A 25086-nucleotide genomic window follows, 5' to 3' on the forward strand; every position below is an offset into this window, starting at 1 on the left:
TCTAAAATTATGGGATCTTTGATGTTGTGGATCCATGTTTCGCTTATGAACAGAAAGTCGAGATTGTCTGAGGTGATCCAGTCTGTTATTGTAGTAGTTTTGTTAATTGTGGATCTGGCATTTATATAACCTAATTGTATTAGTTGGTGGGGTTCAGTTGGGGTTGAGGTTGTGTTGATTTTTATTAGTTGTCTATCCTCTTGATATTTGAGTTTGTTTTGTCCCTTCTTTTCCTTCTGTTGGTTGTTTCCTTGGATTGTGAGTTTTCCATACCATTTTTTAATCTTTTGGGTTGGTGTGTTGTTTATGGGATGTGTACATGGTGTTTTCATTGTGGGTGAATTGTTGTCTGTGAGAGGAGTTGTCAATGCGTGGTGCGTTAGGTAGAGGCAGTAGATGATTAGGAGTAGTTTGTTCATGTTCATGTTGTCGTTAGTATATGTTAGTGTTCAGCCGTGTTTTATAGTGGTAATTAATATGGTATGAAGTCTGTTTTGTGAATCAGTGTGTGTGCTTTCAATTTGTAGTGCTATTCGGTGCAGTGCAGAGTGGAGCTGAGGAAGTGGTTAGCGTAGTTCAGTGTGGTACTGTGAGATGTGTAGAAGCACTTAAAAAGCTTTTGGAGGTTGGAAGTCAATGAATATTTCTAAAAGCAGTACAATAATGAAGCAGTGTGGTGCGTTCGGCATCCAGGTCCGCAGTATAGTTCTATTACAGTTTGGTGTAATGCTATAGGGTGTCTTGAGAGTGTGGAGTCCGCAAACAAGATAGTAGGTCATATTACAGTTTGGTATAGAGCTATAGATACATTGTGAGAATAAAGTCAACAAACAAGACAGTAAATAAGATAGTAGGTTCTATTGCAATTCTGTAAGTGATTATAATCTGTAGAGAAAGCAAAGTGTGAGCATGCACAGTAGTGAGACCTACTACAGTTCAGTATAATATTGTCATATGCATAATGAGCGAAAAGTCAACATTTAGACTACAATGAGCTGCATAGAAAGCATAGAATTAGCATGCATGGCAGTAAGACCTGCTACAGTTCAGTATAGTGCGGTCCTATGCACAGTAAGCGAATAGTCAACATCCAGGACCTTAAATTCTATTATAGTTCACTACCTGATAGTTTCGGTGCAGATCTTAGAGAAATTTTGGAGGCGACAGCTTTTCACCTTGGATCGCTTTGGTCCCCTGCTCTGTCGTTACGAGTAGCGCCATATGGGCAGGGAGCGATATCGGGTCTAGAAGACTAGGCCGAGATGGGCCCTTCTTTCCTTCCAACCGGGTTACTTGCCATGTTCTCAGGTTTTGTTGGTCTCGTTGGTCTCCGGTTAATCGGCTCCTTCCATATCATCAAGCTGATCAATCCATAGACTGGTGGGTTGTGTCCATCTACCAGCAGGTGGAGATAGAGAGCAAACTTTTGCCTCCCTATATGTGGTCATGTGCTGCCGGAAACTCCCCAGTATGTTCTCTATCTCAGCAGGTGGTGGTCACACACAGCAGCAGCTCTGGCTAGGCCTCCAAGCCTAATCCTTAGGTTTTGTTGAGGCCTGGGGTTGAGGGCTCTTTTGAGCAAGTGCAAACCTGGTGGTGCCAGGTCCCTCCTTTTCTCCCCCCTCCCGCTGGCTCCGTTTAAAAAAAAAAAAAAAAAAAAAAAAAAAATTTTTAAACGTCTTTAAAGGCGTTTAATTCGACGTTTCTTTAAACGTTCATTGCAGCTACTCACTGGGACACCAGTTCGTTACAGCTCGGAGCGGCAAGCAGGTAATTTTACCTTTTTATAGCGGGCAGGGGGTTCCCCGATTCTTCTCCTCGTGGCATATGGCGTCGGAGGGCGAGGGCGCAAAGGGTCGCTCCCCGGATCGCTGAGCGCTTCTAGAGGGGATGCGGGGGTTTTACAACCTGATTCGCCCTTGATGGGTGACAGTTTAGTGACCGATGAATGTCCCGGTCGTTCCTCCGGCGTGGCGGTTTTTTCCCGCCATAAACGCCCATCCCCCGCTCCTTGCCTCCGCCATCTTGGCCGGCCACGCGGCTCGGACGGCTTCTTCGTGGGCCGCCCTTGAGGTTGGAGACATTAATGCCATGAACGCCCTTAATTTGGGCGACGGCACAAGCGGCTAAAGTTAAGCGCCGTTCTTCCCGTGCGGCTCCTTCGCGGAGTTTCGCGCCGGACGCCATTTTGGATGCGCAGCATGTCTCTCCCCCGCTATTGCGAGCGCCGGTTGAGAGTGCGTCTAGGGCTGTTGCCCAGGCTGCGGAAGTGCACAGTCTGGGGGGTTTCTCCCCCGAGTTTGTTTTGCTACTGCATCAGGCTTTCCTCATGCAAAACGCTGCCCCTGCTCCCTCTTCTGATAAAGAGGTTGAGGTTCCCAGAGGTAAACGCCCTCGGGTTGATTTCCAGGCCTTGGAGGACTTTGTCTCCCCCGATGTAGATGAGGGCAGCGTGTCTGAGGTCTCCCAACGGTCCTTTGCGGATTCCTTGGAGGAGATAGATCCCCGCTCGGATGGAGCGGATGACCCCTCTGCAGCGCGGCTTTTTAGCCCAGAGGATTTGCCCAACCTGTTTTTACAGGCCATGGACACTGAAGATTTCCTCTCCGGAGGACGTCTCTCCCTCAGCCCCTGTTGGCTCTGCCATTATGCTGGGGACGAAGCGCCCGCCTAGATCCTTCCACGTGCATGATGCCATGCACACCTTAATTGCGGCTCAATGGGATGTCCCGGAAACGAGCCTTAAAGTGGCTAGGGCTATGTCCCGCCTCTATCCTTTGGCTGTGAGTGAACGTGAGGCCTATCTGTGGCCTACCGTGGATTCTTTAATCACTGCGGTGACTAAGAAAACGGCGTTGCCGGTGGAAGGTGGCACGGCCCTAAAGGACGCCCAAGACAGAAGATTGGAGGCGGCCTTAAGGTCGTCCTTTGAGGCAGCTGCTTTAAGTTTGCAGGCCTCAGTTTGCGGCTCCTATGTGGCCAGGGCGTGCCTGACTATGGTGCAGCGGGCTTCCCCCTCGGATCTTTCCTTGAGGGCTGATTGGCCGGCCCTGGAATCGGGCAGCCTATTTGGCAGACTTGCTGTATGATGTCTTGAGAGCCTCAGCTAGAGGCATGGCTCAGACAGTCTCTGCGCGGCGGTGGCTTTGGCTGAAACATTGGTCTGCTGACCACGCCTCTAAATCCCGCCTGGCTAGATTGCCTTTTAAAGGCAAGCTGCTCTTTGGGGTCGAGCTGGACAAAATCGTGACCGATCTCGGCACGTCTAAGGGCAAGAAATTACCAGAGGTCAGGGCTCGGGCTAGTACTCGTCCCGGTACCTCCAGAGGACGGTTGCTGGAAGCCCGTCGGTACCGCCCGGGCAAGTCGGGTTCCTCTGCCCCCTCTTCCTTCAAGAGGAATTTCTCCCCCAAGCAGCATTCCTTTCGCAGAGACCGCCGTCCCGGAGGTGCTCCCTCCGGTCCTCCCCCAGGGTCTCGTACCCAATGACGGGGCCTTGGTCCACGTCCCAGTGCAGATTGGAGGACGGCTGTCCTCATTTCTGGGCGAGTGGACCTCTATAACTTCAGACGCGTGGATGCTGGAAGTCATCAGAGACGGCTACAAGCTAGAGTTCTGCCAACCCTTAAGAGACGGGTTTGTACTCTCTCCCTGCAAGTCTCCGGTCAAGCTGTGGCAGTGCATCAGACCTTGGACAACCTGATCCGCCTGGGTGCGGTCGTTCCGGTGCCAAAAAATCAGTTTGGCAAGGGACGTTACTCCATTTACTTTGTGGTTCCAAAGAAAGGAGGTTCTGTCCGGCCTATCCTCGACCTCAAAGGGGTCAATCGGGCCTGGAAAGTGAGGCACTTTCGCATGGAGACTCTCCGCTCTGTTATAGCGGCAGTGAAGGCAGGAGAGTTCTTGGCTTCCTTGGACATCAAGGAAGCGTACCTGCATATTCCCATCTGGCCTCCTCTCCAACGCTTTCTGCGTTTTACAGTCCTGAGACGACACTTCCAGTTCAGAGCCCTCCCTTTCGGGTTGGCTACTGCTCCGCGGACCTTTTCCAAAGTAATGGGGGTCATAGCGGCCTTCCTGCTAAAGGAAGGAGTACAAGTCCATCCTTATCTGGACGACTGGTTGATCCGAGCCCCCTCTTATGCAGAGTGCGGCAAAGCTATGGATAGTTGCTCTTGTGAGCTCCCTGGGATGGATCATCAACTGGAAGAAGAGCCAGCTGCGCCCGACTCAGTCCCTGGAGTATCTGGGAGTTCGATTCGACACCCAAGTGGGCAGAGTGTTCCTGCCAGACAATCGGATTGTCAAGCTTCAGGCTCAGGTGGACTAGTTCCTAGTAGCCTCTCCTATTCGGGCTTGGGACTACGTGCAGCTGTTGGGCTCTATGACGGCCACGATGGAAGTAGTGCCCTGGGCCAGGGCTCATATGAGACCACTACAGCTATCTCTGCTGCTGCGCTGGACTCCGATGTCGGAGGATTATGCTGTGCGCCTTCCCGTGGACCCAGCAGTGCGCAAGGCGCTGAGCTGGTGGACGCAGACAGACAAGTTGTCTGCAGGATTGCCTCTGGTGACCCCGGAGTGGATTGTCGTCACGACGGACGCCTCTTTGATGGGCTGGGGAGCCCACTGCTTGGGAAGGACAGCGCAGGGGCTCTAGTCTCCTGCAGAGGCAAGTGGTCTATCAACCTCCTGGAACTCAGAGCCATTCGGTTGGTGTTATTGGAGTTCATCCCGGTACTGGTGTTGTAGCCTGTACGGGTCCTGTCGGACAATGCCACGGCTGTGGCCTATATCAACCGCCAGGGAGGTACCAAGAGCGCCCCTCTAGCCACGGAGGCTATGAGTCTTTGCCAGTGGGCGGAAGCGAACCTGGAGCAGCTTTCAGCGGCCCACATTGCCGGAGTCATGAATGTCAAGGCGGACTTTCTCAGTCGCCATACCTTGGAGCCCGGAGAGTGGCAACTATCTGCTCAGGCGTTCTTGGACATCACGAAGCGCTGGGGCCAGCCGAGCCTAGATCTGATGGCGTCATCGGCCAATTGCCAAGTGCCGCGCTTTTTCAGCAGAGGACGGGACCCTCGATCCCTGGGAGTAGATGCTCTTCTCCAACAGTGGCCGACACAAGAGCTCCTCTATGTGTTCCCGCCCTGGCCCATGTTGGGCAGGGTGCTAGACCGGGTGGCAAAGCATCCCGGCAGGGTAATCCTGGTGGGTCCGGATTGGCCCAGACGTCCCTGGTATGCGGACTTGATCAGGCTCTCAGTCGACGATCCTCTGCGGCTGTCAGTGGAGCAGGGCCGGTTACATCAGGGTCCCGTGGTGATGGAGGATCCCTCTCCCTTTGGTCTTACGGCCTGGCTATTGAGCGGCAGCGTCTGAGGAAGAAGGGCTTCTCAGACAAGGTCATCGCCACTATGCTGAGAGCGAGGAAACGCTCTACTTCTACTGCTTACGCCAGGGTTTGGCGTATCTTTGCAGCATGGTGTGAAGCAGGCTCACTTTCTCCCTTCACTGCTCCAATTTCTTCAGTGTTGGCGTTCCTGCAAGAAGGTCTGGAGAAAGGCCTGTCGCTCAGTTCCCTTAAAGTCCAGGTAGCGGCTCTGGCTTGCTTCAGGGGCCGCCTGAAGGGTGCTTCCCTGGCTTCGCAGCCAGATGTGGTGCGCTTTCTCAAGGGAGTTAATCACCTGCGCCCTCCTCTGCACTCAGTGGTGCCTGCGTGGAATCTCAACCTGGTGCTAAGAGCATTGCAGAAGCCGCCGTTTGAACCCTTGTCAAGGGCATCTCTGAAAGACCTGACGTTGAAAGCAGTCTTTTTGGTGGCTATCACTTCAGCCAGAAGAGTTTCCGAGCTCCAGGCGCTCTCATGTCGAGAGCCTTTTCTGCAGTTCACTGAGGCAGGAGTGACTATTCGCACAGTGCCTTCCTTTCTGCCCAAGATTGTTTCTCGCTTCCATGTGAATCAGCAGCTCTGTCTCCCTTCCTTTCGTAGGGAGGACTACCCAGAGGAGTACTCTGCTCTTAAATATCTGGATGTGAGACGAGTCATCATCAGATACTTGGAAGTGACCAATGATTTCCGGAAATCGGATCATCTGTTTGTCCTGTATGCAGGTCCTCGTAGGGGTCTGCAGGCTGCTAAGCCTACAGTGGCAAGATGGGTCAAGGAAGCCATTGCAGCGGCTTATGTGGCCGCGGGGAAGGTGCCGCCTATCCAGCTGAAGGCTCACTCCACAAGAGCTCAGGCGGCCTCGATGGCAGAGGCCGGTTCCGTCTCCTTGGAAGAGATATGCAAGGCGGCAACTTGGGCTTCGGCCCATACATTCTCCAAGCATTACCGCTTGACTGTGGCTGCTCGGGCGGAGGCCCGGTTTGGAGCTTCAGTGTTGCGGTCAGGGATTTCTATGTCCCGCCCTGGGTGAGTACTGCTTCGGTACATCCCACCAGTCTATGGATTGATCAGCTTGATGATATGGAAGGTAAAATTATGTATAATCATACCTGATAATTTTCTTTCCATTAATCATATCTGATCAATCCATAGCCCCTCCCAGATATCTGTACTGTTTTTATTCTGGTTGCATTTCAGGTTCAAGTTCAGTCTTCAGTTACTTCAGAAAGACTTCGTGTTCAAGTTTTTTCACTTGGATTCTTCAAGAGTTAAGACGAGTTTGTGTTACAGTGAGCTGCTGCATTCCTCTCCCCTCCGTTTTACGGGGCTGGATTGAGACTTAAAATTCTGCCGGCACTCCCTCCCGCTTCGTGCGGCTGTAGGGCAGTTTTGTACCCCTCCCGCTTCGGCGGTGTTAGGGTCAGTCAGCTCCTCCCGCGGTTGCGGTTGCAGGATAAGCCAGATCCCCCCGCATCGGCGGGTGTGGTGTCCCTCCCCCGCTCCGCGGGGATGAGCTGGACGGATTCCCCTCCCCCACTTGTGTGGGGATGAGCTGGGTTAATTCCCCTCCCCCGTTTCGGCGGTGGTGAGCTGGGCAGAGTGTCCCTTCGTGGGTGTAATTCTCTAAGTGCTGAGTCCTGCGGATGGAGCTTTGATATCGACATACTGAGGAGTTTCCGGCAGCACATGACCACATATAGGGAGGCAAAAGTTTGCTCTCTATCTCCACCTGCTGGTAGATGGACACAACCCACCAGTCTATGAATTGATCAGCTATGATTAATGGAAAGAAAATTATCAGGTATGATTATACATAATTTTACCATATCTAGCAAGAGGGAAGAAATCTACGATGTAAGCAGGCAGGCGGGTTGGGAGATCGATTCTTTCTTCGATAGGGCAGCTCGAGAGTCAGTGTTCAGCGTCTCTCCGCATGGTTGGCGTCGCGAGGGGGCAGTTTGATCTCTGGACAACGCTTCTTAGGCTTCGCGTGGGTGACGTTCGGGTGTCTGTCTTCCTGCTGGAGGTGACGGTGTCCTGGCCTGGCACCTCTGCTCGACTTGCGCTCCAAACTGATCGGCAAGTGATCGCCTCCACCAGGGATCACGTCGGGCAGCTGGCTGGGTGAGTGTGGGTGGTGTGACCGGGCTTGGATCGTCCAGCAGCCGAATCAATAATTCGGGCCCCTTCCGGGCCGACTTCTGATAGGGAGGTGTGTGCTGATAGTGGCGCTTTTGGCAGGTTGGTCGTCTGCTACGCGATGGTTGGTTTCTGTTTTGGCGCTGATCTTTAGGAACATCGGGGCCTAGGTATATGCTGCGGTCATAGCATCTGCCACCCGAGTTCTCCGGTGGCTTTGCAAATTCGTCTCTAGGACGTTTGCAGCTGATTCCAGTCCATTCCGGCTGGATAGTGCCTCTGAAAATGTCCAGGTATTTTGGGAGTGTTCTGGGGGTGGTTTCAGTACTTAGCCAGTATTCAGCACTTAACCAGCCAAGGTAACCGCATAACTTGAACTATATAAAAGTCAGTCCTATCTTTGTGTAATTCACCATTCTCTGAGGACAAGCAGGCTGCTTGTTCTCACAATTGGGTCGACGTCCGCGGCGGCCCAGGAAACCGGCAAAACTTTGCAAGCAAAATAAAAATCTTTTGAGAATGCTCTGGCGCTCGGGCAGAGCGCACCGCGCATGGGCGAACGGCTTCCCGCCCGCAGCACGAGCATGTCATCCTCAGTTTTCTTTTTTCCCACGTCTGAGGTGACACACTTTTTCGCTGTGTTCCTTTCTAGGCCCAGGAGACAGTCTTTGGTCCGTTACCGCGTCTTTTTTCTACTTTCTGTTCGTTTCAACAAAATTTAAAAAAAAAACTTCTAGTAGTTCCCTTATTTTCATTAGTTTTTGCCACTAAGTTTAAGTTTCTTTTCATTTCGCCGCGGCCAGGATTTGTTTTCCCTTTTTGTGCCTTTTTGATTGACACAATCGCGTCCTTTAATTTCGAAGCTGCCGTTTTTCCGTCCATGTCATCAAGGACACCCAGCGCGTCAAGCGTTGTACTCGGTGCAACCGGACCATCTCGGGTATCGACCCCCACGCGTGGTGTCTCCAGTGCCTTGGGCCCGATCATCTACCAGCTGCTTGTAAGCTGTGTTCTTTGATGAAAAAATTGACCCAAGTGTCTTGGGAGGCTCAACGTAAAAACCTTTTTGCGGATTGGTCAGGTCCTTCGACATCGGCATCGGTACCTTCTTCCAGAACTTCTGGAGGGATTGCTGTGCCAGTCTACTTCGGTGCCAGGGGTGCTTACGCCTTCTGCACCGTCTGTTGAAGCGGCATCTGGTCCTTTACCTGTGGTGAGGTCCCCGACTTCCGGAGTCGGCTGCCACCCGGGTCGACTCTCCTTCGACGTCGGCGGAGGAAGCTTTGCCGCAGTCCAGGCAGGGGTCAACTTCTTGACATCCCCCTCGAGGTCGTCGTTCCTCCACATCGAGACAGGCTCGGGTTCAGGCTGCTCTTAGAGAGCTTTTGTCCGATACCGGGGATGAGCGCTCGTGGGAGGATGAGGAAAATCCCAGATACTTTTCTGAAGAAGAGTCCTATGGGGTCCCCTCTGATCCTACTCCACCCATCAAAATTCTGCTGCACGACTAATATTCCGCCAGTGTCATTATGCTCATATTAGCCCTCTCCTCAAGTCACTTCACTGGCTTCCTATCTGTTTCCGCATACAGTTCAAACTCCTCTTATTGACCTATAAGTGCATTCACTCTGCAGCTCCTCAGTACTTCTTCACTCTCATCTCTCCCTACATGCCTTCCTGGGAACTCCGTTAACTGGGTAAATCTCTCTTATCTGCACCCTTCTCCTCCACTGCTAACTCCATACTCTGTTCCTTTTATCTTGCTGCACCGTATGACTGGAATAGACTTCCTGAGCCGGTACGTCTTCAAATCTAAGCTAAAAGCCTACCTTTTTGATGCTGCTTTTAACTCCTAACCCTTATTCACTTGTTCAGGACCCTTATTTTATCATCCTCACTTTAATATTCCCTTATCTCTTGTTTGTCCTGTTTGTCCTAATTAGATTGTAAGCTCTGTCGAGCAGGGACTGTCTCTTCATGTTCAAGTGTACAGCGCTGCGTACGTCTAGTAGCACTTTAGAAATGGTAAGTAGTAGTAGTAGTAATGTTCCTTGCCAGGGGGATAACCTTTTTGGTGAAAATGTAGAGGATGTGGTCGTTCAGATCAAAAACACAATGATGATATGGATTCTCTCTCCCGCCGGGCATCTTCTGCTACCACCTCCTCATCTAGGAGGTTTTTTGGAGGGAAGAGGAGTGCTCCCTATTCCTATAATAGGTGTAGGTACACTCCTGCTTCTCGACAGCCTACTGTATAATTATGGTACAGCCAGAGACCCCCCCCCCCCCCCCCACTGGAATGGTGGCTGGTCCAGTCATAGAGCTCAGGCTATTACAAACCTTGGCTGAGTCAGAAATCTGATGGCTGACATAACTGGGAGCTTACTGGAAACGTATGGCCTAGTTGTTAGCATAGATAGAGGCCTGATGGTAAAACCAGGTGTAGTTGTCAAGCTTAGGAAAAGTCCTGAATGACTTAAATTGGAAAGTTAGGTCAAGGAAAAAAATGAAACAAAATGGAAGATTAGAGAATTAAAATGGAAACTATCAGTTACAAAGTGGACTTTTCTCTAATCTAAGTTAGAAAAACAAGTTGAGAAATGAATGCATCATGCCAAGTGCAAGGAAATGATTAAGAAAAAGGGGTGTCAACTTTGCAATTGGGCAAGATTGTGGTCAGCTAGCTTGGGATAAACAACTTAACATGGTAGATTATGGGCCCTATTACTTAGAATGGAGATATGAGAATATATAAGGTGGGTAGATTTTGGGCGTGCCAGAAGACCTTCTGACTTGCTACACGAAGTGCTGTCCGGCCGTCCACCTATCTGCTTGTATTCCTGATCCTACTGTGTTATTGTGGTAAGATATAATAAAGGTAATTACCCTTGCTATCTGTCTTCTCTCCTTCTTAACTAATGACTAGCAGGATGCTTAACCTCCTGAGCCTAAATTAGTTATGGGTAGGACCCTTACTCATCTACTGATATTCACGGATATCAGATGAAAGAGGTCATGTTAGAGGAATATATTTTAAGCCTTCTGGGAGACTCCCCTCGTCCATTTGGACATATGTCCATTGTGGGAGAGGGGCAATTCTTCCTGGGATAGAAAGGAAGAATAAAAACACTACCCAGGCTCATTCCCAGCGGCTCCCCATCAAAAGCAAGGGACGGGCTTTTGACTGGCTCCAGTGTAGCATAGCCACAGTGCAAGTGTCTGTTCCGGATGACTTACCGGTTGGGGGGAGGTTAATATTTTTTCACCAAAGGTGGCCTCTTATAACCTCCGACTGGTGGGTTCTTCAAATTGTCCACTTAGGATACACTCTCAGTCTGGACTCCAAGCCTCCAAATTGCCCACCGGGAGCTCAGTCCTACAGCTCCCAGCACAAGCAGGTACTTGCAGAGGAACTCTCCACCCTTCTAAAGGCCAGTGCGGTCGAACCCGTTCCACCAGGGGAGGAAAGGCTGGGATTCTATTCCAGGTACTTCCTTGTGCAAAAGAAAACATGGGGGATGCGTCCCATCCTAGACCTAAGGGCCCTGAACAAATTCCTAGTTCGAGAAAAGTTCAGGATGGTTTCCCTTGGCACTCTTCTTCCCATGATTCAGGAAAACGATTGGCTATGCTCTCTGGACTTAAAGGATGCCTATACCCACATCTTGATACTCCCAGCTCACAGGAAGTATCTTCGATTTCGGTTGGGAATTCGGTACTTTCAGTACTGTGTGCTGCCCTTTTGTCTCACGTCTGCGCCCAGGGTTTTCACAAAGTGCCTGGCAGTTGTCGCAGCATCGCTTCGCAGGCTGGGAGTGCATATATTCACTTATCTTGATGATTGAAGAGCACCTCGGAGGCAGGCGCTCTACAGTCCATGCCGATGACTGAGTGCTAGAGCTACTGGGGTTCGTGATCAATTATCCCAAGTCCCATCTTGTCCTGGTTCAAAAATTGGAGTTCATTGGAGCTCTGTTGGACACTCGGATGTCTCAAGCTTATCTTCCCCAGACAAGGGCAGACAATCTCCTGGCCCTCGTGTCCATGGCTCTAGCGTCTCAACAGATCACAGCTCGGCAGATGTTGAGACTCTCAGGACACATGGCCTCCACAGTTCATGTAGCTCCCATGGCACGTCTACAAATGAGATCAGCTCAATGGACCCTAGCTTCCCAGTGGTGTCAGGCCACAGGGGATCTAGAGGATGTGATCCATTTCTCCACCGACTTTTGCAGTTCCCTTCAGTGGTGGACCATTCGATCCAATTTGACCTTGAGACATCCTTTCCAAATTCCTCAACCACAAAAAGTGTTGATGACGGATGCATCCCTCCTAGGGTGGGGAGCCCATGTAGATGGACTTCACACTCAAGGAGCTTGGTCTTTTCCGGAAAAGGGTATTCATATCAACCTCCTGGAATTACGAGCGATCTGGAACGCTCTCAAGGCTTTCAGAGATCGGCTGTCCAACCAAATCATTCTAATTCAGACAGACAATCAGGTTGCTATGTATTACACCAACAAGCAGGGGGGCACTGGAACTCGCACTCTGTGTCAGGAAGCCATCCTTATGTGGCTTTGGGTGTGCCATCACGGCATGTTTCTCCAAGCCACGTATCTGGGAGGCATAAAAAACAGTCTGGCCGACAGGTTGAGCAAGATCATGCAACCTCACGAGTGGTCGCTAAACATGGGCGTTGTCCACAAGATTTTCCGAGCGTGGGGCACCCCCTCGGTGGATCTTTTTGCCACTCAGATCAATCACAAAGCAGTGGCGTAGCCAAGGGTGGGCTTGGGTGTGCCCAGGCCCACCCACTTTGAGCTCATGCCCACCAGTAGCCGCACACCTATGATATGGCCAGCAGAGATTCCCAAGCTGAAAACTCCCAACAACTGTCCCTCCTGCATACCTTATAAATAGCAGATCTTAAGCAGCGACTGATACATATTGCTTACATCGGCCCCACAGCCTTCCGTCTGATGTATTCCCGCCTATGCGGAAACAGGAACCTGCATCAGTGGGAAGGATGTGGGGCCTACATGAGTAGTGTGTATTAGTTGCTCCTCACTGCTGATGAAAATCTGAAATTTAAAAGGTGTGCAGGAGAGGGGGGATATTTGAGAGACCATATAGCATGCAGGTGAGAGGAGAGACCAAATCACCTATGGGATGGGATGGGGTGGGGTTCTTCTGCCCACCCATCTTGGGCCCAGGCCCACCCAAAATTGGGTGTCTGTCTACACCCCTGTCACAAAGTCCCTCAATTCTGTTCCAGACTTTAGGCCCACGACAGACTAGCATCAGATGCCTTTCTTCTGCATTGGGGGACATTGGGGGACAGGCCTTCTGTATGTGTATCTTCCCATACCTCTAGTAGGGAAGACTTTGCTGAAACTCAAGCAAGACCGCGGAACAATGATCCTGGTTGCTCCCGTCTGGCCTCGTCAGATCTGGTTCCCTCTTCTTCTGGAGTTGTTCTCCGAAGAACCGTGAAGATTGGAATGTTTTCCGACCCTCATTACCCAGAACGAGGGGTCGCTTCTACATCCCAACCTCCAGTCCCTGGCTCTCACGGCCTGGATGTTGAGAGCTTAGAAATTGCCTCTTTAGGTCTTCCAGAGGGTATCTCCTTAGTCTTGCTTGCTTCCAGGAAAAATTCCACAAAAAAGAGTTATTTCAAATGGAGGAGGTTTGCCGTCTGGTGTGACAGCAAGGCCCTAGATCCTTTTTCTTGTCCTGCACAGACCCTTCTTGAATACCTTCTACACTTACCAGAGTCTGGTCTCAAGACCAACTCCGTAAGAGTTCACCTTAGTGCAATTAGTGCTTATCATCAGCGTGTAGAGGGTAAGCCTGTCTCTGGACAGCCTTTAGTTCGGTTCATGAGAGGTTTGCTTTTGTCAGAGCGACCTCCACCAGTGTCTTGGGATCTCAACGTCGTTCTCACCCAGCTGATGAAAGCTCCTTTTGAGCCACTGAATTCCTGCCATCTGAAGTACTTGACCTGGAAGATCATTTTCTTGGTGGCTGTTACTTCAGCTCGTAGAGTCAGTGAGCTTCAAGCCTTGGTAGTGCATGCACCTTATATCAAGTTTCATCGTAACAGAGTAGTCCTCCGCACTCACCCTAAGTTCTTGCCGAAGGTGGTGGTGGAGTTCCATCTGAACCAGTCAATTGTCTTGCCAACATTTTTTTCCCCATCCACATACCCGCCCTGGTGAAGACAAGTTGCACACCTTGGACTGTAAGAGAGCATTGGCCTTTTACGTGGAGCGGACAAAGCCCTATTGACAGTCCACCCAGTTGTTTGTCTCTTTTGATCCCAACAGGAGATGAGTTACCATCGGAAAACCCACAATCTCTAATTGGCTAGCGGATTGCATATCCTTTACTTATGCCCAAGCTGGGCTGACTCTAGAGGGCCAAGTCACGGCAAGGGCGTAGCCAGAAAACAGATTTTGGGTGGGCCTAGGCAAGAACTAGGTGGGCACCAAGTGTTCTCCCCCACCCCACCACCAAAAAAAAATCTCAGCTGGCGGGAAAATGCTTCTTTCCACCTTGGCAGTCTGCAGCAGGCATGCGCTGAAAACTGAGCATGTGCAGGTGCCGGTATCGTGGAGAGTAGCGTTTTTGTTACCATCGGGGGAAGCCTTCAGCTGGCAGAGCTTGGGATCCTCAGCAGCTACTACTAAATATGTGCTATTGTTGGGTGGGCCTGAGCCCTAAGTGGGTGGGCCCTGGCCCACCCAGGCCCACCTGTGGCTACGCCACTGTCAGAGCCATGGCTGCGTCAGTGGCTCACTTGAAGTCAGCTTCTATTGAAGAGATTTGCAAGGCTGCAACGTGGTCATCAGTCCACACATTCACATCTCACTACTGCCTTCAGCAGGATACCCGACGCGATAGTTGGTTTGGGTAGTCGGTGCTGCAGAATCTGTTTGGGGTTTAGAATCCAACTCCACCCTCCTAGGCCCATTTCTGTTCTATTCCAGGCTGCACTCTGACTTAGTTGTGTTTCTTTTCAGGTCAGTCTATGTTATGTCCTCGCCGTTGCGAGGCCCAATTGACCTTTCTTTCATTGTTTTGAGTGAGCTTGGGTGCTAGGGATACCCCAATCGTGAGAACAAGCAGCCTGGTTGTTCTCAGAGAAAGTGAAGATACAAACCTGTAGCAGTTATTCTCCGAGGACAGCAGGCTGATTGTTCTCACAAACCCACCCTCCTCCCCTTTGGAGTTGTTCTAGTTCTCTGGTTGCTTTTTATTAAACTGAGGATGACATGCTCGTGCTGCGGGCAGGAAGCCGTTCGCGCATGTGCGGTGTGCTCTGCCCATGCGCCGGAATGTTTTCGAAAGATTTTTATTTTGCTTGCAAAATTTTGCTGGTTTCCTGGGCCGCCGCAGACGTCTACCCAATTGTGAGAACAATCGGAGAATACCTGCTATAGGTTTGTATCTTCACTTAGCGGATTAAGTGCTGATTATTACACTTCACCGGCAATATTTTTGCTGGGTCTGTAAACCTGGAAATTCAATGCCAGAGTCTGGACATCGGCCGACATTGAATTTCCGTGTATAATGCTGATAGTGGTCAGCAAAATGCTCATTGCTGCTGAATATCAGGCCCTTACTATTTTCTTACTGATTTTCACATGGGCAACGGTGCCATGTAAAATGACAGCTTTGTGTGTAATGATTATTGGGAATTAGAGTGCTGTGCCACTGTAATGAGATTTAACGAAGTCATTAAGGTAGTCACACTGGGTCAGCAGAGAGCAAACTGATGATTCGATTTCCTGTGCGTATTAGGCACAACAGTAGGCTAGTTTTATATGCAACGAATTAGAAACATTCTCATGAGCTATCATGTATTATTGTGCTTTCTGCCAGAAAACCTTGGACGTACTCTTTCTATTTCAATCCCTTGCTTTCTTATCACAATTTCCTTTTCTCAAATTCCCCTTACCACTGGATCCTGCTCTTAGTCCAATGCAATTCTGCTTCCTGTACTTGATAGTACTGAAGCGTCACAGCACTCCCTCAAAGTTCCCAGTGCCTTTCCTTGTAAACACCAATTCACTACTACATGTGTAGAAGGAAAGATGAGCAAGAGAGGTCAGCTGTGATAGGAGGATCTAGGAACACATATCCGTCTGTAACACCTGAAAAGTACCATTTTTTTGTGACAATGGGGAGCTATAAGAAGGAATGAGGGAAGTGGTTAATGGAGATGTGAAGAGAATGAGGAAACTATACATGCCAATTTTTTAAGTCTCTTGGAGGCCAATTTTTAAAGCCATATGCACAGGAAAAAACTGTTTTACCTGCAGAAATAGGCTCCTTTAAAATTGTCTACGCATGCTCATTTCAGGTGCATGAACTGAGCACATATGTGTGTGCATTTGGGGGGGGGGGGGGATTGCTGGAAGCGTGCCACTGACTTTCCTGCTGATCAGATGGCCCGGGGGCTCCACAGAGGATGTCTTCTGCTGCTTGGGGCTTGAGGATCCCTGCCAGCAACACCAATGAGGTACGCTACTGCTGAGTGGGCCTGAGCCCATGTGTAGGCCCCTACCCACCAGTCCCAATAGTAGTTACGCCTAGGGTTACCATACGTCCGGATTTACCCGGTCATGTCCTCTTTTTGAGGACATGACCAGGCGTCCGGATGGATTTGGCCAGCCTGCCCGTTTGTCTGGATTTCTGGACAAGCGGGCTGGCTGGCGGGCGCGGGACTCCTCTCCCCTACTCTACTCTACTATCCCTGGTGGTCTAGATGTACCTCTTCGTCTTCGGGGCAGGAAAGAGCCCCCTCTTTCCTGCCTGGAGCGCTGCTGCTAGCTGCCCTGCATACTGTGAGTCCGGCTCTCGGCGTTTCAAAATGGCCGCCGAGAGTTGAAGCAGCCTCGCGAGACTTCAACTCTCGGCGTCCATTTTGAAACGCCGAGAGCCGGACTCACAGGATGCAGGGCAACTGGCAGCAGCGCTCCGGGCAGGAAAGAGGGGGCTCTTTCCTGCCCCGAAGAGGTAGCTCTAGACCACCAGGAATAGTAGAGTAAGGGGGGGGGGGGGGAGTGGAGATGATGGGGGAGGGAAGGTGATGGGGGAGGAGGGGGTGACCGGGGGAGGGGAATATGCATCAGGGGCAGGGCGAGTGCGTGAAAGGGGTGGGGCAGGGGACGTGAAAGGGGCGGGACAAGTGTCCTCTTTTTATGAGGAGAAAAAATGGTAACCCTAGTTACGCCTCAGCTTGGGGTACCTATATGCAGGAGCCTAAAGTGTAGCTGTGCCCCTGGAATGCCTCATATTCCTTTTCCTCTTATCTAGAGGGGGGGAGGTGAGCATGGGAATTTATTTGTTTATATTTACTTCTTGCCTTTCCATGCCCAGAATCTGTTACAGTGAAGGCCTCCAACACCACTGCTAGTGGGCTATTTCAGACCTTTGCTATCTTCAACTTTGGGCCTGTTTTTCAAAGCAGTATAGCTGGCTGCTGACTGGTTAAATCACTTGATCAGGGCTAGTCTCTAAGTGCTAAGTGCTGCTGAATATTGTGGTTAGCGCTGATCACAAAGCTGGCTAAGTTGGGGGCATTCTGGGGAGTGGAGTCAGCACTTGGCTGCTTAAGAGCTGATATTCAGCCCTTAAGCGGCCAGGTTTACTGCATAAATTGGACCACATAAAACTCTATTTTTATGCGATAAACCATGGCCGCTTAAGTGATGAATATCGACTTAGGTGGATGTGTGTTAGCCTGCTTAAAAGTAGCCAGATATTCAAAGTTGAAGCCCGCACAGGTCCCAGCTTTGAATATCCAGGAATACCGCCGAGGGCTGAATATTGACCCATTTGTTTCTTACAAGACCAGTATTTAACCTAATGCCCAGGGCCCTTCCCTGGTTAAATCCAGCCTCTCTATGCTCCTTGAAATTTAAAGAGGGTTCCTCCATTTAGGTCCCGCTACCATCCTGGAGGCCCAGTATAAATGATTTCACTGCTATTATGATTATAAATGTTGCTTCTTTTAGGTATTGGATGAATGGTGGCCAATGTGAAACAAACTTGTGGTCTCAGTCTAGTTCTGTGCTTGGTACAGATCTGTGAGACTTGTTGCACACCTATTCACTGTTCTATGATAAGGAGGGGGCACAGTGAAATGGGTTAGTTTAATGTAAAGGCACAAAGAAATAGAACTGGGGGGAGGCATTGCTGATTGCTGCTTGTAGAGGATTGGAGCAATCGGTGTAGATCGAGTAGAAGTAACTACATTTTTCACTCGTTCCAAAAGTACAAAGACTAGGGGACACTCAAGGAAGTTACATGGAAATACTTTTACAACAAATAGGAGGAAATATGTTTTCACTCAACAAATAGTTAAGTTCTGGAACTCTTTGCCGGAGGATGTGGTAACAGTGGTTAGCGTATCTGGGTTTAAAAAAGGTTTGGACAAATTCCTGGAGGAAAAGTCCATAGTTATTGAGACAGACATGGGAAGCAACTGCTTGCACTGGGATTTGTAGAATGGCGTGTTGCCACGATTTGGGTTTCTGCCAGGTACTTGTGACCTGACTTGGCCACTGTTTTGAAAACAGGATACTGGGCTAGATGGACCATTGGTCTGACCCAGTATGGCTACTCTTATGTTCTTATATTTGACAGGGAAGACTGTGGTAAATCTCAGAACTAAGTGTCTGAGTGAATAGAATATTGAAGAGGATCTTGTTGGTTCATTTGATGAACTTATGAGGGACTGCTACTGTTGTTGTGAAAAACAGCCTGTTCTTTCTTTCTCAGCTCTCTGCCCAAATATAATTAACCAACGCCATCTTGGGACTCTGAAGTACCTTTTCTATAAGAGATTTATAGAGGTACGAATTTCCTTTTCTAAGTTACTCTTGAATCAGCAGCAACACCTACTGGCCAGACTTAGAGTAAACACATAAGAGATTCTATAGTGAGCCAAAGCCTTTCATCTTAAGTTGAGGATTGTACTGTTTTTGGGCTAGATGCGAGGGAGAGGGGGGGAGGGTATTTGGGTGAAAAAATACATGGCTCATAGTACCATTACCAAACAGAGATTTGATCTGAATGAGCCCAAAGCCCAAAAGAACAGGAGGAAAAGGATAGGGAATAACAGTTAAAAATATTGGTATGGAGTTTATTTTATTTTTAGACATTTGTTTTCAGAGTGAAAGTGTACATGCCTAATAGGTAGATTATGCTCATCTGTCTTGTCTGTCTCATTTCAGCAGACAAATCACAGAACAAATTGAGGTGCTATTTGGAATTTGGCAGTTGGGGACTTTGCATAGTCAAATATGATGGGTTATTTTTTTTGGGGGGGGGGAGGGGGATTTATTTCTGATGGTTTCTGACATATTTAAGGGATACACTGAGCCACTGCTGAGCATTCTAACAGGTTATTTGCTTCCTAAACCATTGCTGTGCTTTTTATAACCTGAATTAGTTCACGTTAAGGGGGTTACTTTGGCCCGCCGCATTGAGCCTGCCATGAGTGGGAAAGCGCGGGGTACAAATGTAACAAAAAAAAATGCAAAATTAGTTATTGAAATGAATGCCACTCTCAGATACATAACTCTGGTGAGAATGCATCCTTTAGATTTGTTAGTTTGCTGGTGAGTGTAATGAAAATGTGTTGATTTAACTTTCAGGATTTATGGTGACTGTTGTTTTTTTGTGTATATGTTTGTTTAGAAAAGTATGACAAGAGAGAACTGGACTGACCATATTCAGGTGAGTCTGACATTCATAGTGGGGTCAATTGGTAGTTCAGTGTTAATGTTTGCATACTGACATGCAGAAGACCTGAGTTGGTTCCTAGCCCAGGATGCTGCCACTTGAGTCACCCAGGTGCTGGGAGGTTGTTACTCCAGCCCTTGATGGAGGAAGTCTCAGACATTACATGAGCAACAGTGCCAGAGTTGCAGGGTTTAGGAAGTAGCCCTAGTTCTTGGCTCCAGCAGAGGACAATTTCTTTGCCTCTTATTTTTATTTACTTTCCTTACAAAAAGTTTTGTAGCCCCTAAAATAACTCCTTTCAGTTTTTCTTACTACTTTTCTACTTCCCCCAGATATTTCCATTCAGCTAACAACTCCCTGAGGTATTCTTATACTATACTACTATTATTACAATCATTTCTATAGTGCTGCATTATATGCAGGTAGTTTCTCTGTCCCTAGAGAGCTCACAATCTAAGTTTTTGTACCTTGGAGCAATGGAGGGTTATGTGACTTGCCCAAGGTCACAAGGAGCTGCAGTGGGAATTGAACCCAGTTTGCTAAGATCAAAGCATGCTGCACTAACCATTAGACTACTCCACCCCTATCTTGACAAAGTATTTTTTTAAGTCTAGAATCTTAATTTTTTTAATAAACCCTCTCCGTGTGTGTCTTAAGATATTGGTTACCAGATGATCACCTACTATAACTTCAGAAACACTCTCCTCATTTATAAACCCTAGGTTTGCTATGGCCTCATCCTATGTGAGTTCCATTACCAACTGCTGGAATAGGTATCCCTGTAGAGAATCCAGGATCTCCCTACTTCTAGATGACCCCACAACAGAGGTGCCTTAAGCAACATTCAGCATATTTGAAATGACCTATTATGAGTATTTCCCTAAGAGTATTTTCCCTTTCATAGTTATAATGTGAGTGTCTTGGATTAAATTTCTATACGCTTCTTCTGTTTGGGAAGGAGGCATATATATCACACCAGTGTAAATAGATTTTCCATCCCCTTTTTCTAGTGCCTCTTCCTTCCCTGGTAATATTAAAGCAACAGAATTACAGGATTCTGTTACTTTAATATTACCTGTTCCACCTCCCTTTCTTCCTACCCTGTCCTTCCCGAATAGATTATTGCCTAGTCTAACCATATCCCAATTGTGGTTCTCCATGAACTACATCTTCGTGACTACCACTAAATCAAAGTCTACATCTTCCATAATAGCCTTTAGATCAGTGATTTTCAACCTCTTTCATCTCACAACACACAAGGTGCAAAAATTGTCAAGGCACACCACTGGAATCTAACCCATACTTGCCTTTCTCCACAAAGATCCATTCCATCCCCACAAGTAATCTTCTCCATCCCCACCCATTTCTGTAGCCTTCAGAAGTAGTTATTTTATTTAATTACTAGTACAAAAGGCCCGTTTCTCAAACAAATGAAACGGGCACTAGAAAGGCTATCTTGTAATGGTGATTGTTTTTAAGGCTCTCATCAAAGCGATTTCTCCTCTCTCCCCTCCCCTCCCCTCCATGTCCAGCGATTCTGACCTCCCCTCCATGTGCAGTGATTCTCCTCTGCCCTGCCGTCCCCTCCGTGTCCTGCGATTCTCCTCTGCCCTGCCCTCCCTTCTGTGTCCCGCGATTCTCACCACCTCCCATCCCCTCCACGTCAAGCGATTCTCATGTGCCGTTCCCTGCCCTCCCATCCATGTCCTGTGTTTCTCTCCTCTCCTCCCATCCATGTCGATTCTCCGCTGCCCTCCCCTCCCCTCGATGTCCCTCGATTCTGTCCTCCCATCCATGTCCAGCGTTCTGTTGCCTTCACTTCTCTTGCTTGTATTCGTAACCTCCTGACGTCAGCTCACCTCCAGCGTTCCCTTCCCTCTCACTGTTCCACCCTCTGACATCATTACGTCTTGATGCAAGGGCGGGACAGTGAGAGGGAATGGAACGCTGGAGGCTGCCTGACGTCAGGATGTTACGAACCCAGCCAGCCAGCCAGCCATTGGAACTTTGAAGGTACAAATTATTATATTAGATTCTACTGAAGTACATTAAAACACCAATATACCTGCTACTAGGAAACTGGAACAAGATGGACACAGACACCACCTGCCAGCAGAATCCGTCACCTTAGTTGCAGATGCAATGAGATACAAAATATGGAACCACAAAAAACATGCAGACAAAAACTGAAAGCAGAGATACCAGACCCTGCATGTTATGCAACACTAGAGAAATAGAATATGTCCTCCTGTACAGTGCACATAAAGCCAACAGATGAAAATTCTCAACATCAATATAATTCAATCGCTAAGCTGACAATAAAATCATTTATCCTACCTTTGTAGCCTGGTGATTTTATTATTCCAATAATCTTGTTCCCAATCTTTGGCTCTGCTTTTCTCTGTTTGTGCTCTTAACTCTGTTTGCATGGCCTCATTTCTATTTGCAATTTCTTTTCTAGCCTCCTGCCCTATGTCTGTTTGGTTCTGATCTTTCACATTCAGCTTTCTTCATTTTCTCTGCCTCTTTCTCAATATCTTGTTTTCCCTCTCTCTTCCACTTATGTGCAGTCTATCTCCTCTTTTCTCTTCCCTTCTACATATGTGCAGCCTGTCTCCCCTTTTCTCTTCCCTCCCACACATGTGCAGCCTGTCTCTGGAGTGGAGGAGTAGCCTAGTGGTTAGTGCAGTGGACTTTGATCCTGGGGAACTGAGTTCGATTCCCACTGCAGCTCCTTGTGACTCTGGGCAAGTCACTTAACCCTCCATTGCCCCTGGTACAAAATAAGTACCTGAATATATGTAAACTGCTTTGAATGTAGTTGCAAAAAAAAACCCTCAGAAAGGTGGTATATCAAGTCCCATGTCCTTTTCTCTTCCCTCGCACACATGTGTTGTCTGTCTCTCCTCCCACAGATGTACAGCCTGTCTCCCCTTTTCTCTTCCCTCCCCTCCTACACATGGGCTGCTTGTCTCCCCTTTTCCCTTCCCTCCCACACATATGCATTCTGTCTCCCCCTTTTCTCTTCCCTCCCACACGTGTGCAGCCTGTCTTCCCTTTTCTCTTCCCTCCCACACGTGTGCAGCCTGTCTTCCCTTTTCTCTTCCCTCCCACACGTGTGCAGCCTGTCTCCCCTTTTCCCTTCTCTCCCACAGGTGTGCAGTCTGTTTCCCCGCTTCCCTTCCACGTATCTGCAGCCTGTCTCCTCTCTTCCTCAGATCTAATCTCCTCTCCTACCTTCCTCCACACACCCCTAGGGTCTTTTTCCTCTCCACTCGGATTTTTTTCAAACTTTGCATTGCCAGCAGCTTTTAGAACAGGCCTTTCTCTGGCCATCCTGAGGCTTTCCCTCCTCAGCAAAAGGAAGTCTCATCAGAAGAAAGGACCCCAGGGCTGGCCAGAGGAAGGCCTATTTATTTATTTATTAGGATTTATTTACCGCCTTTTTGAAGGAATTCACTCAAGGCGGTGTACAGTAAGAACAGATCAAACATGAGCAATAGACAATTACAGCAGTAAAAATATTCAAAAACAATACAAAGTATGGCATAGTATACTATTTACAATGTCAACACAATACGTAATGAAACATAAGTGATAGCGAAGGGTAAAGCAAAGATGTAACATATAGAAGGGTAAGAAAGTAGGAAGAGTTTTCTAACTCTAAGGTGATTGATTTGAAGAAAGTTGCACATGAGGTCAGAGAAATGGTTAAATGTTATCTCAGCAAGGGTAGGAGTGGATAAACATGTCCTACTGCAGTATTTGAAGCCTGAGTACTCCTTGTGTGTGTGTGTGAGTGAGACTAACGAGTTAGTTACTTCTTCCAGTAAAGACCTGGTTGAAGAGCCAAGCTTTCACCTGCTTTCTGAAGTAGAGAAAGCGCAGCCTTTCAGGCAGTGCATTCCAGAGTGTGGGGGCTACTCTTGAGAAGGCTCGCTTGCAGGTATCACATCGTGTAATGTCTTTTGGAGAGGGTGTGGTTAAGTCCTTGGGAGGATCTTAGTGTCCTTGGCGGTGTGTGGAGGATCATCCTATTTTTCAGGTACTCAGGGCCATTTCCTTTCAGGGCCTTGAAGATCAGACATAGAGTTTTAAATTTAGCCCTATTGTATCTACAAACTATAATAGGAAATATAAAGAGATCAAATAATATAGTAACCAAGCACAAAAAAGGGCTCTATCAAAATAGAAGTAAGCAATTCAAAAGTTCTTACTGACAAATTTTAAAATATTTATTAAAATAAGCATCTCAACATTTTGAGAAATCTACTCTCAACAAAGCTTGCTTGTATTCTCCGAGGACAAGCAGGCTGCTTGTTCTCACTGATGGGTGACGTCCACGGCAGCCCCTCCAATCGGAACTTCTCTAGCAAAGGCCTTTGCTAGTCCTCGCGCGCCAATGCGCACCGCGCATGCGCGGCCGTCTTCCCGCCCGAACCGGCTCGTGTTCATCAGTCTTCTTTTGTCCGCGCTCGGGACGGTCGTGTTTTACGCCGTTCGCGCCCCTTAAGTTGACCCTCGTGCGTCTTTTGGACTTTCGATATTAAAAAAAAAAAAGGGAATTTGGAGAAAGACCTTTTCGGTCTTTTTTCCCTTCCCGTATTTCCAGTTTTTTGCCCCATTAAGTTTACTTTCGTTTTCGGGGTAGGCCCTTTTGAGGCCTCGGTTCGAGTTTTTTTCTCTCCCTCTTTTTGGTGCCTTTACCACAATTACGAGTTTTGATTTCGCCGGCATGATTTTACCGCCCATGTCATCGAAGTCTCCCAGCGGCTTCAAGAAGTGCACCCAGTGCGCCCGGGTAATCTCGCTCACTGATAGGCACGCGTCATGTCTTCAGTGTCTGGGGGCTGGGCACCGCCCGCAGGCCTGTAGTCTTTGCACCCTTTTACAGAAAAGGACTCAGGTAGCGAGATTGGCCCAGTGGAACGTGTTGTTCTCGGGCTCTTCGTCGGCAACAGCACCGGGGGTATCGAGTGCATCGACGTCGACAGCGTCAAGACCTCCGACCTCGGCATCGGCTGCATCGAGGCATCGACCCTCTGCATCGTCGGTACCAAGACATCGGAAGGCTGCGTCAGCGTCGGTGGTACCGGGACCTCCACTAGTGCTGATGTCGTCGGACGGTGGTGCTTCGACCGGAGTGCAGGTGAGGGCTGTCCATTCCCCTGCTGGTGGCGGTGAGCCTTCGGGTGGGTCTCCCCCTACCCTGAGGCCTCCTGCGGTACAGCCCCCCCCCCCCCCGAGACCGACCTTCTTCGGCCTCGGCCCCGAGGAAGCGACAGTTGGTTCTTTCTATGGAGGAGGTTTGCCGTCTGGTGTGGCAGCAAGGCCCTAGATCCTCGCTCTTGTCCTACACAGACCCTGCTTGAATACCTTCTGCACTTGTCTGAGTCTGGTCTCAAGACCAACTCTGTAAGGGTTCACCTTAGTGCAATCAGTGCATACCATTACCGTGTGGAAGGTAAACCGATCTCAGGACAGCCTTTAGTTGTTCGCTTCATGAGAGGTTTGCTTTTGTCAAAGCCCCCTGTCAAACCTCCTACAGTGTCATGGGATCTCAATGTCATTCTCACCCAGCTGATGAAACCTCCTTTTGAGCCACTGAACTCCTGCCATCTGAAGTACTTGACCTGGAAGGTCATTATCTTGGTGGCAGTTACTTCAGCTCGTAGAGTCAGTGAGCTTCAGGCCCTGGTAGCCCAGGCCCCTTACACCAAATTTCATCATAACAGAGTAGTCCTCCGCACTCACCCTAAGTTCTTGCCAAAGGTTGTGTCGGAGTTCCATCTGAACCA

General features: G+C 48.9%; 1 protein-coding gene across 1 annotated transcript in view; it reads left to right on the forward strand.

The window, feature by feature from the left end:
- EXD3 (exonuclease 3'-5' domain containing 3) overlaps nt 1–25086 on the forward strand; it is a 719658-nt gene that overhangs the window by 383737 nt on the left and 310835 nt on the right. The window contains exons 10-11 of the mRNA XM_030206809.1: nt 18323–18396; nt 19244–19282. Coding sequence (XP_030062669.1) covers nt 18323–18396; nt 19244–19282 — 113 coding nt within the window. The remainder of the gene's footprint in view (nt 1–18322; nt 18397–19243; nt 19283–25086) is intronic.

The sequence above is a fragment of the Microcaecilia unicolor genome, chromosome 6, assembly GCF_901765095.1.
Source record: "Microcaecilia unicolor chromosome 6, aMicUni1.1, whole genome shotgun sequence".
Lineage (NCBI taxonomy): Eukaryota > Metazoa > Chordata > Amphibia > Gymnophiona > Siphonopidae > Microcaecilia > Microcaecilia unicolor.